General features: G+C 40.1%; 1 protein-coding gene across 1 annotated transcript; it reads right to left on the bottom strand.

The window, feature by feature from the left end:
- Positions 1–1235: 1235 nt before the first annotated feature.
- On the bottom strand, positions 1236–12392 carry LOC309507644 (monocarboxylate transporter 13). Its single transcript, XM_082181967.1, has 5 exons — positions 11874–12392; positions 8242–8498; positions 7671–7814; positions 4296–5138; positions 1236–2385 (listed from the first exon to the last, which is right to left on the bottom strand). The coding sequence occupies exons 2-5, from the start codon at positions 8489–8491 to the stop codon at positions 2213–2215; spliced, it is 1410 nt and encodes a 469-aa protein (XP_082038093.1). The 5' UTR covers positions 8492–8498; positions 11874–12392; the 3' UTR covers positions 1236–2212.
- Positions 12393–12647: the final 255 nt, after the last annotated feature.

The following is a 12647-nucleotide window of genomic DNA, read 5'->3' as shown; positions in this document are numbered from 1 at the left end:
CAGACTTCAAAGGACTCATCGCCTCAACTGTGTTTAAAAGAAAGAATTGCTCAGGTCACAGGAAAACAGCAAGAGGACTATTTTCTCTCATTACAGCATTATTTCTTCTTCTCGTTGGGATTTACTGATGGGATCAAGTGTCAAAAACTATATAACGGCCTATTTCTATATTTGAAGTAATAAATCCACAGTGAATTTACAGTGAAATGTCAATATTATAAAGAAAGATAAAATGATAAGATCAGTGTTTTTATTTGTTAATGAAAAATATCAAAAATCATTGTTTGGTATTTGAAATAAAGCCAAAATAAAATAAAATATAAATATTAGATGAAAAACATCCAAAATAAAACTAAAAGAAAATCGACAAAAGTACAAAACTAAATTACTAAAACTGAAAATATAAAAATAAAAGCTCATTCAAAACACTATATTACTCATTTTGACGATTATGATAAAAATATGAACTTATTTTGTGAATATCAGAATACACAGCTTATACTTTCATTATTAAAACTAAAATTAAGTCCATTGAGTGGCCTCTTTCTTTGTGTGCATGTATGTAGTTTACTGTCAGTACTCATGTGTTAAATTAAAGGGAAATGAGGGAAAATAAAATATAACAAAATAATTTAATATAAGGGAAAGTGCAAACAGTGAGCCTGTGAATGTGAACAGACTAAAACGTCAAGAACGTTTTCATTTGTATGCCGTTGAAGGCTCATTTTGTCTAGAGCATAATGTTTGCTTTCTCATATTCATGGTAACAAGCATATTGCAATTTATTTCTGTTATTTAAAAAACAAAAAAAAATCAGATTTGGAAAGCCACTTATCTGTGATACTCACAGACCAGCATGCAGAAAACACATCAAAGTGCAGATGTTAGGAATAGATTATTGAGAAGAAAAACAAATGCTTTGATATGTTGTAAAGATGGTTTAGCTTTGAACAGTTGCCGTTTCATCACACTATATAAACATAAAAGATCTAGACAGTACTGTCTATCGTGCGGTTTTCTTCAGCAGGATGTGCCTCTGTTTTAGTCTATGCCTTCATGTTTATCCCATATAGATCCAAGATTAAGGTATTTTAAAGCTTTTGCAAAACAAAAAAACACTTTAATATACTGTTTCCCCCTAGTTTATGCTCTATTAAACGGCTTTTAATAGGCTGTTTTAATTCCATGTGAGTCTAAGCATTTTTTAAATGCATTATTTATTTATGATGTTTAAAAAAAAAATTATGAGGAAAACATGCATTTAAAACAGTTTCACTGTCCATCTTGCATTTCCCCTTTTCAATGTTAGAGGGCGATCAATGATAATGTTTTCTGAAACTGTGGCACGTCCTGATTTTGCCGAGTTAGACTGGTTCCTGGGTCAGCATATATTGTTGATCCTGAAACAAAATTCCTGCCTGAAAATGTAATCCTAAGCTATCCCTATATACCCCTAAACCTAACCCTACCCACAAGTTATCCCTAAAATCAGTGGGAAATGATACGTGAATAACACTGACATAGAAGCACCTAACCCTGGTTGGCTTAAACTTGACATAAACTGTAACCCTCAAATCTGATTGGTTTATTGGAATGTTGTTCCAGGATCAACAAAGATGATGATCCAGGAACATGTTGAACTTGGTGAAATCAGGTTCTGCGAAACTGTGGGACGTATTTGACATCCAGACCAGTGGATGGAACGTTAACCTACATAAAATCCACGTTTCAAACACAAATTTTAATTTGTGCAATTTTAAGCAGACAGGCCAAAATACATATTATACACAAGAAATTGCAGATATTGTTCTTGACTGTGATCATCTTTGGCTGTAGCTAAACCATGAGTCAGCTTCCATTAGTCCATTAAGGCAGTGTCCATTTTCCAGACTTACTGGAGCAATAGATCTGATGAAATATTGCTTGCAATGGCATCATTATAGGACTACATGAGAAGACTTCCCAGAATGTTTCACTTAGGTGAGAAAGGTCTGTTCACTTTTTCCTTCATAGAATGGACAGATCAGATCAGTTTACACCATCACTTACAGATCTCTAATCATAATCTCTGCTTAACTGCGACATGTGTGGTGAAACATGAATGCATCATATTTGTCCACAGTAGTAACACTGCAAAATAAACATGTGACCAAATGCACATTCCACAAGAGCCTCCTCTTACTAACTTCTTCCAAAGTTGGAATTCTTGCTTTCAAATCAGATCATCGCATCCTTTCCCGTTGTCCAAGTTGATATCTTTTTCCTTTTCCATCCCTTTTTTGTTCATCTGATGTAATACAAGCAAAAACAAGGCTGAGACGAGAAGAGCCACGCCTGCCATCAGGAAACCAGCACCATAGTCACTCATTTTGTCTATGAAGATTCCTGTAGAAACAGTAGGAGAAATTATTTCATCATTGTCAATTATGAGTTTCACTTAGTCTAAGGAGTAAATGAATGCACAAAATATAGCTTAAAAATAACATACAAATAATAAAAAAAGGAAAATGAAATATAAAAAGTCATTCAAAGTCATTCAAATAAAAAACACTCATGCACTCATAAGATGACCAATTCTATAGGCTGTTGTAAGTGGTTGCAAGGGCATTTGTATGCGGTTTCTAGGGTATTCTGGGAGGTTGGGCACAATAGTGACGCTTGCCTAAGCACCACTAATTAGCCTGCAGTTGTTCGTTCATCATCCCACCTCCCGTTTTTATGCCCAACCTGCTTTCTGAATACACATTTCACTTTACATTATTTTAAACGAACAATCAATTAAAGCACCAAGGAACAGAGCCCCTATGAAGTCAGTGATGCAGTGATTATTTGAGTCATCTTTTATAATGCCACAGTAAAGGAGTTTTCCAACCCGATTAAAAGTCACTGAGAAAAACTGCAGCAGAGCTAATTTATGGTGTAATTACACCGCCGGTTATGGAGCCCAGCAGACTACACTCCTAACCTGTAGTGCCTAAAAAAAAAGCGTTTCTCTCCTCCCAACCATTAGTCTGTGCTCTATTTAATGGACTAAAAAACCCAAGAGATTCATATAAGGTACATTAGTCTTCCAGTATACAGATATGGACATGGTTTTGGCAGTTGATGCCTCTAAAAGGACAGATGAGGCTTTTCTGGATGATTTAGTGTTGAACTGCCTATAGCGAGGGAGAGGTTTTTGGCTGCAGAGGGGAGAACTCTTCCAACTTGTGCCATGTTCTGGCAATTGTTCTTGAGTGAAAAACTGTTAAGTAAGGGCAAAATGTCATCATCTCCACATTACAATACCATCTATTTGAAGTTGCCCTATCAGAGCTTATCATCTGGTAATCAATTACAGCTATTAAATGTATTGTTGTCCTTGGCTGGTAGTTTGTTTGTTGATTCTTTGGCCACTTTTGTAGCTCCGCTGATGTATTGTTGCACTACCGTTTGTGATGTGTTCTGAGCAGCGGGCACAGAAAAATTACAGCAAATGAAACCAAATGAACGGATTAAGATTTGGTCAGGGCAGTCAAAGCGTGACTTGCTATTGAATGGGGAAAAGCCATTTATGTAGTGACCAATAATCCATGAAATTAACACAATAGCCAAGTGCATTTCTTTGAAAGGCGATGCTTTATGAGAAGATAACACGGTGTTACTGTAAACTGAATCCTGTCAGGCATAAATGAGAAACCTCAGTTATGATGAGGGAAGGGAATACATTAGAATGACTGATAAAGTGCTTTCTAAACAATAAAACAGGACATCTTGTGTTTGCACAATGTTAGACTGTAGAGTAACTTCAGCAAGCCATTTGTAGGTAGATGTCATAATAACCTTCTCAACTCAACATATAAATAAATAAACAAATAAATCACAAATTTATCCCTAATATAATATAATAATAATTTTTTGTTATATATATATATATATATATGTGTGTGTGTGTGTGTGTGTGTGTGTTTTGATTTTGTTTATAAATCACAAACATAATATAACAATAACTAATACAATTATTAATTATAATAATTATTAATAACATTTAATTACACATCATTTTAATTATATATTACATTATATTTGTGATTTATTTAAATGACACAATCAACTAATAAAAAAAATCACAGATATAATATAATAAAATAATAAAAATACTATTATATTTTTGTTCTGTCTTAAAAATATATATCTAACAAATATATACAGTTTATAAATATTTAAATTATTTAAAAACAAACTCAAACTTTATTAAATAATATGTGTCTGCTGAGGATAGTCACTATTGATCAAATTACTTGTAAACATCTCACCTGCCAAAGGTGGTCCAAGAAGGCCACCACTGCTACGGATGAGCATGAAGAAACCCAGAGCACTCCCTAGCCTCTCCACCCCCACCACTTCCGCCAGTACCGTGATGTGAATGGCCACGGTCGCGCCGAACACCAGTCCGTAACCCGCACTGAACAGCGCTAGCTGGGTGAAAGTGGTAGCTAGTGGGCAGAGCAACAGAACAATGCCCAGCAGAATCACTGTGACAGTCAGCTGATGAACTGTCTTTACCAGCCGCAGATTAGCCACCCACCCGAAGAGCAGCCGTCCTAACAGGTCCAGCACCGCAGAGATGGACATGAGAGCGGCTGCCTGGTACTCCTCCACTCCTTGACTGCGGGCGTACGGTACCAGAAAGAGAGCTGGAGCGAAGAAGCCAAGAGCAGCAAAGACACCAAACATTGAGTAGACCATGAAGCGAGCGTTGACAATAAGCGTGTAGTCCATGTAACTTATGATTTTGACCTTCAGTGGATCAGATTTTTTCGAGTCTGAACTGTTTTTTGAACTAAAGTCTGTGTGAGTTTGCGATAAAAGCTCCAGCTCATGATTGTCCTTCTCTACCAGCTCTTTAGAAGGAACGTGTCTGTTGAGTGGTCTTAGAAGAGCTCCGCACAAACTCAAGTTGAGCTGCAGAGCTCCCAGGATCAGCATCGCTCCCCTCCAGGAATACTGATCCACCATGAACTGGAAGGATGGGGTCAGGACGAAAGTGAGGATGCACTCTCCTGCGCTGGCCAGAGCGTTGGCCACTGGCCGTCGCTTTTCAAAGTACCAGCCCAGCATGGTGACAGTAGGGGTCCAGGTCAGGGCATAGCCGAATCCTGCAGAGGACAAAACGAAAAGGACATTTAGAGCAAGCATTTATTTCTTTGAAAAGTCATTCATTTTGTAGGGTAAAACGCTGTTCAAATGCCACTGGCTAAATGGACAGCAGTATTGCAAGGTTATGTGTATTATGAACATCTAGCAACACTTACTAACTGAATACACATTTATTTTTAAAACATTGTGTTATAGCAGTCATGGAACATTTCTATCATTGAACTTGACCTGCAAGTTGTGCTATTGCTGTAACTTACACACTAGACCTTTAGCATGATATTGAGCGAGTGGCCGACTACAAGACTTTTAAATTACCTTTCAAAAGTTTGGGGTCAGTAAGATTTTTTTTAAATGTTTTTTTAAAGTCTTTTATGCTCACCAAGGCTGCATTTATCTGACGAAAAATACATTAAAACAGTAATATTGTGAAATATTATTACTATTTTATTGCTATCTAAATATATTTTAAAATGTAATTTATTCCTGTGATGGGGAAACCCATTACTCCAGTCTTCAGTGTCACATGATCCTTCAGAAAACATTATAATATGCTGATTTGGAGCTCACAAAACATTTCTTATTATTATCAATGTTGAAAGCAGTTGTGCAGCTTAATATATATATTTTTTTGTAGAAATTGTGTGTAATTTTTTTAGTTGATTCTTAGCAAAAAACACTTTGTTCTTTCAAAATGATATGTGCTCATTAATGTGTAATTACCAACTAACCAAGTATTCTCGTAAGCGTAGAATCTGCCATTTATAATACATACGAGCGAGTCGCTCGAATGGCGGAAGCCATGTTGCGCCTCCATCTTGAAAATACATTAGCCAAAGAGGGACATACCTGGAAATTCAAGCTTCGCCTTTCGCGTTTTTACACTCAGTGGCACCGTGACGAATGCGAGGGGGAGATTACTCGCGACTGCCGGCAGATTTGAATTAATACGGCCACCGTAGGAGTTAAAATGCCCTTGGAATGGGAGGGGCTAGAAAGTAATATTCAGTTGGTAGTCATAAACAATTTCACCGCTAGATGGGAGAAAATCCTACACAGTGTAGCTTTAAACCAGACGCTACCTGGTAGATTGCGATGGTCATTATGGAAAAGATCTGACTGCGTTTGTTCTTTAATTTGCACGTCGTCAGTAGATGACGCAAAGAACTTTCCACTCCAACGCTATCTCACGTCCAATTCGTACGAATTCATAACCCCACTGATGGGTATAGGTTTAGGGGCGGGGTCAGGGGTAGGTCATTCGTAGCCTATGATACGAATTGGGCAACTCGTAAAATATGTACGATTTAGCAAAAATCTTACTAATTCGTACGAGTTAGACACCTCGTATACGCTGTATTGGAATTACGCAAATTTCCCCTGTTTAGTAAATCTGGCCCTTATTGTTTTATTAATCTGACAAAACCAGTACATTTTTAGAGTTTGCAGCTTAAATTTTTTGCAAATTGTGCAAAATAATATAAGTGCATATTAGTGCGTTGTAACAGGGTGAACAAGACATGAGGCGTGCGGATCCATGTGCAAGCTTTTATTTATAAACAGGCAGGGTCAGACAACGGCAAACAGGTATAGTTCGGGCAAGACACAAGAGAGATCCTAGGGCAAGCGTGGGTCTACGATTAGCGAACAATATCCAACAGGGCCAGGCAGAGAGATAATCCAGGTACACAAGCAAAGATCCAAATGAGGGGCAAACAGAGTCCGAGGGGCAAGGCAGAGGGTTAATCCTGGAAACACGGGCAGATGTCAAAACACAAGAAAACAGGCAAGGCATAAACAACTCGGCTCCGTAGAGTAGCTATCGCTAGGATAAGCGCTAAACAATACTCGGCGCTCACAGAGAGAAAGTCCCAGGCTTATAAAGTGTGTGTTATTGGGTGATAGTGATTGTGAGATAATTCTCAGCTGTGAGCGTGATTAGTGTAATCAGTTGTGTGTGTCGTCCGTGCAATGGATGATGGGAAATGCAGTCCAGTGTGCTGTGTGGTGTGAGAGTCAACATGGAGAAGCGACCTCTGGTGGCTATCGGGCAGAAGGCCACAGACCGGATTCGTGACATGCGTAATATTTAAATAATAATTAAGATTGAATTTAACTGATTAATAAATAATAATAAAGCAAACCAAAATCTAAATGATGCACATTAATACTAAACTAAGAAAGTGGCAATAATGAATTTAACTAAATATATAACTTACTTAAGCAAGTAATAAAGAATGATAAATTAAAGATAAATAATTAGACAACATGTGCCAATAATGATAATGAACAGAACAAATTTTCATCGTTTTTAACTCTAGTTTAACTCTAAAGCCTAGTGGGCAAAATGTTCTTTCTTTCTTTCTTTGCTCCTACAACTTTCCTGTCTCATCATATGCCTTTCTCTCTCCCATACAGCCGCTATAATTGGCTTATGACCTTTTCAAGTTGTGAATCAACGACGAAACAAGGGAAGCGTGAATGTGTGTGTGCAGGAGCACAGCCATATGCTCTACTGCTGGCTGTGCTTTTACCTGTAAGGAACCCCACAGTTATGTACAGCTGTAGCAGATCCTGGGCATACGACCCGGCCACCATCCCAATGCTGCTCAGCAGACCCCCCGCCATGACCACTGGCCGATGGCCGAAGTACGCGCTCAAAGCGGAGCCTACAGGGGCTGAATCACAGACAAGCTCACAGTTATGGCATACTGTACCGCCAGTAGCCAAGTGCTCCGTCAGCCCATGTAAAGCTATCATACTGGGAGACAGAGAAATGGATCATATTTCTAGTCTCCTGCTCTGTTAGATATATTTCAGCCTCACAATGTTTAAAGGTCTGATGGTGCCGGAGAACATGAATGTGGCTCTAATAAATATTAAAAGATTACAGTGTGTTGGCATTGGCATGCATCTTAATCACAAATTAGATCAACAGTGAAGATCAAGTGTGACAAAGAGTTTTTACCACATCTTCATTTTGACATTTACAAATAAATAAACATCAATAAGTCCATGTCTGCAGTTAGGAATTCAAAGGCAAAGGTTACTGAGAGTGTAAGTGAAGGGAGCCCCCTGCTGGTTGAAACTGAACTTGGTACATACCCCCAAAATGTACTGTTGCCACAGAGATGGATGTGATCCATGAGCTTGCAGTCGCTGTGGTTGCAAAGTAGTACTGGATTTCTACGAAGAACACACCAAAGGACTTGATTACACCAAATGTCAGCCCAAAGACAAGGAAGGTGGAAAGCACAATGAACCAGCCATAGCCTCCATCCGGGGGACCTGCAGGCCGAACTATTCTTCTCTTCCCTTGTAGTTCCATTGGAAGCTCAGAAGATAAGTTCATCATCTGCCATCTAAAAAAAGAAAAACATGTTTTTATAAAAATAGAAACGCATAAATCCACACTGCCCAGTCAGCACTGATGTTCTCTGAGCCCAGTAACACAAGACGAAAGTGATATAGTTCATCAATTATTATCTCTGTGTCAAAACAGCTGAAGAATGATTAACTACAACATGCCATAATCACATTGCACCAAACTGAACTAATGTTGTGTGCACGTGTTTTTTTTGTATGAGGCAATGAATATGTAACCTCTGTCAATATCCCTAAGAATAGTGAATACACTGTGAACATGTTTTACTTTGCTGACCTGCACCCACAAACAGAGAGATAACTAGTTTTTCAGTAAAAATTTTTTTACTGCCAGAAGATATGGTTAACATTCAGCCTTTAGCATCTGAAATATTAGGGCAGCTGACATATTTGTCCTATTTAATAACCATTGCGTATATTGCCGGATGGTAGTTATCAGCAGTATTGTGTAAGTTACAAAAAGTAATTAATTACTAGCCACAAATTACACCTTCAACAGTGTAATTAGATTACTGTACTAATTACTCAAAGTATTGCAATACATATTACTAATTACTTTCTAAATCAGCCCTGACCAGTGGAACAATGCAAGGATAGACAGGAAACTGCTCCAACCAGACACCCCACGAAACCACTGTAACATCCCTGCCACCCCCCTGCCACCATCCCTGGTGATTTGGGGGGGAGCGGTTTCCAGGGAATTGTTGGATGTTCTGTCGTTTCCTGTTATCGCCCAGTACACAGAACATTCAACACCCTGATCTCTGTCAGAATGCTCAAGTTCAAGATGTTAACTATCAAGACGATCATGCCGCAAATTCAACATTGCGATTGGTTCATCACTTTCAATCTAAAAGACGCATATTTTCACATAGAAACATTGCCACAACACAGGAAGTTCCTGAGGTTTGCTTTCGGGGGCGAAGCTTACAAATATCGGGTTCTTCCATTCTACCTAGCCTTGTTACCCCACATATACACAAAATGCATGGTTGCACCTCTGGCTCTGCTGCGACTCCAGGGCCATCCACATTTTTAATTACAAAGCTGATTAGCTGATACTGGCTCAGTCTCAAGAGCTTGCTCTTCGACATCGAGATGGATCCTCGCTCATCTTTTCTCTTGGGGGCTGAGACGCAATACCAAGAAAAGCATTCTCTCTCCCGCTCAGAGGGTAACGTGCTTGGGGGTTAAATGTGACATAACTGCGCTTAATGCTTTGTGCACTTTCTAAAATCTGTGTTTATGGTAAGGGTTATGAACTGCGGTTTTGTTCCCTGTCTCTGTGACTCAGACCCGGTTCCTCACCGTGGGTCCCACTCAAAGTGTGTGTTGATGTCACAAGATGCAAACAACAGACACTTCCCGTACAGGCTGGGGAGCGGTCTTAGGTGGCCGTCCAGCCCAAGGGATATGGTGAGGTCATTATCTCGATTGGCACTTTAATTGCCTCAAATTGATGCCTGTATTTCTGGCCCTGAAGTACTTCCTCCACCAGTTAAGAGGTTACCATGTCCTGGTGCGGATGGACAACACTGCGGAAGCCTCCTATATACATCGCCGGGGTGGTCTGCGTTCGCGCTGTCTGAACAGACTAGTGCAGTGTGTTCTGCTTTGGGCTCAGGACAAGTTCCTGTCTCTCAGGGCGATTTATATCCCCTGATATCTCCATGTGGGAGCAGATCTACTGTCCAGACAGATAAACTCCACCCCGAGGTAGTGAAACAAATCTGGGAAAGATTTTACGAAGCAGAGGTGGACCTCTTCGCCTCCCAACAGATAGCGCAATATCCCATCTACTTTTCTCTGAGTCACCCAGCCCCCCTACGCATTTATGGCCCAGAATATGCCTGTATGCGTTTCCCCTGGTTTCTCTGCTTCTAGCCAGAGTTCATCAACAAGGGTCTTGCCTCTTACTGAAAGCGCTGTGTTGGCCGAACAGAATTTGGTACTCGGAGATAATATCTCTCCTCGACGGCTCGCCCTGGGCAACACCGGAAAGGAGAGGGACCTTCTGTCTCAAGCGCAGGGGACAATATTACATCCCCGGCCCGAACTGTGGAACCTTAATGTTTTGCCCCTGAAGGGTACCAACTGGGGGACACTGGGCTTTCACCTGAAGTTACAGAGACTATTCTCAGTGATAGGGCTCCCTACACTAGAAGTTATGCCAGTAAATGGTGGGTCTTTGAAAGGTAGTGCACGGCACGTAATGCAGATCCAGTTAACTGCCAGATTGCTTCAATTTTGGAGTTCCTGCAGGAAAAATTTGCAGCAGGCACATGCCCTACCACTCTCAGGGTGTATGTGGCCACTTTATCGGCTTGCCACGCCTTGATTGACAGGGTGCCACTCCTCTGCTCGCCAGCTTCGTTCATGGGGCCAGGTGACTGAGGCCACCCGTTAGAACCAAGATCCCTTCATGGCACTTAGCTATAGTTCTTGAGGGTCTGGTTGAATCTCCCTTTGAACCTCTAGAGTCAGCGCCTGACAAGCTTCTCACTCTAAAGATGTTTTTTATCTTATGGCTATCACTTCTTTGAAAAGAACTGGGGATTTGCAGGCTCTGTGTGTCTCGCCATCCTGCTTAGACTTTGCCCCAGGAATTGTGAAAGCAATTTTGCATCCTCATCCTGACTAGCTCCCTAAGGTTCCTTTCTCAGCCGTAAATCCAGTCACTCTTGAGGTCTTCTGTCCTCCGCCGTTCACAATGCCGGATCAGTAGAAACTTCACAGACTGTGTTCAGTCCATGGTCTTCAGGCATAAGTTCACCGCACTTGCCAGTGGCGTAAGTTAGAGCAACTATTAATTTCTCATGGGGCCGAAACAGGGGGGCGGCCGCCACAAAACAGACAATTTCACATTGGGTGAGGGATGCTATTGCCCTTGCCCATGAGGCACACGGTCAAGCTTCACCAGTAGGCATCAGGGCTCAGCATGTTTGTGATGTGGCAGGCTGGTCCTCTCCACACACATTCATAAGGTTTTACAGTTTGGATGTTCATGCTACTCCGGGCTCACACGTCCTTAAATCAACATCACAAGCACATGTCTGAGACCTTTTGAGCTCACACTACACAACGTGAGGGGTCCAGACACCCCCAGTGCGGCAGTGGGTATTCTCATTTCCATAATGCTGAATCAAGCGTAGCATTGAGTGTAGCTTTTGAAAGGGAACGTCTCAGGTTACTTGACAGGGTTACAGTCAAGTAACCCGAGACGATTTTTTTTACATAATATTTTTTATCATGTTTCAACCAATTAAATATAATAAGGCACTATATTCTGAATCACAGCTGAAGGAGTTGCAGTGGTTCTAGTTATTATATTCACAATACAAATGTGATCTTACCTCTCATAATATCTGTTGGCTGAAAATACTCCTCATTCCCATTTCCAAGTTCTGTCTGGCTCATCTTCAGTGACAATGCGTATCCATACTACTGGACACAGAAATGCAAAGGTCAACACAAGACGTAGGAAGTGGGAGGTAACCTGCTTGGTTGTAAAGCATTTTCATATGCAGTATTGTACAATGCTTCCAGCATGTGAGTAGATCTTTTCTCTTTCTGCTGAAGGAGATACACAACTGCTGTGGCCGAGCTTCACAGGTCCTCACTTGGATGATCTCTGGACCTGAATATAAACAAGCTGTTTTGTAAATGGATTACCCTGGACAGAAATGTGTGTAGCACATCATTCTCTAGAGTGAATAATAACAAGATGTGCAGAAATTAACAATTAATTATAGACTAAATCACCTTTATCCTACCCTACTTTTTTAGATAGGATAGTAAAATACATTTCACTAAAGTTAACAACTACTCCAAGCAGAGAACCACAGCTTCTTTAATTATATAATTTTAAACTTTCCTTACGATAAATATGACGAGCCTTCTGGTGCATTCAGCATAAAACATGTTTTGTTAGATACACGGAAAATGTGCTTCATGTGATAGCATCTAAACTGGCTTATACAAGTCAGACATATTAATTATGACTGAAAAATCCTGAATATATTAGCCAACAACAATAAAAAGTAATTTCTAAGGATCAGATAAAATAGAAATAGGTAACTACTGCACAAGAACTGGACGAGAAAAGAAAAGTACAGACATCAGCTTTT

Source organism: Leuciscus leuciscus (genome assembly GCF_965113295.1).
Source record: "Leuciscus leuciscus genome assembly, chromosome: 10".
Taxonomy (NCBI): domain Eukaryota; kingdom Metazoa; phylum Chordata; class Actinopteri; order Cypriniformes; family Leuciscidae; genus Leuciscus; species Leuciscus leuciscus.
The sequence above is the reverse complement of the archived record's forward strand: the minus strand, read 5'-3'. Positions and strand labels throughout refer to the sequence as shown.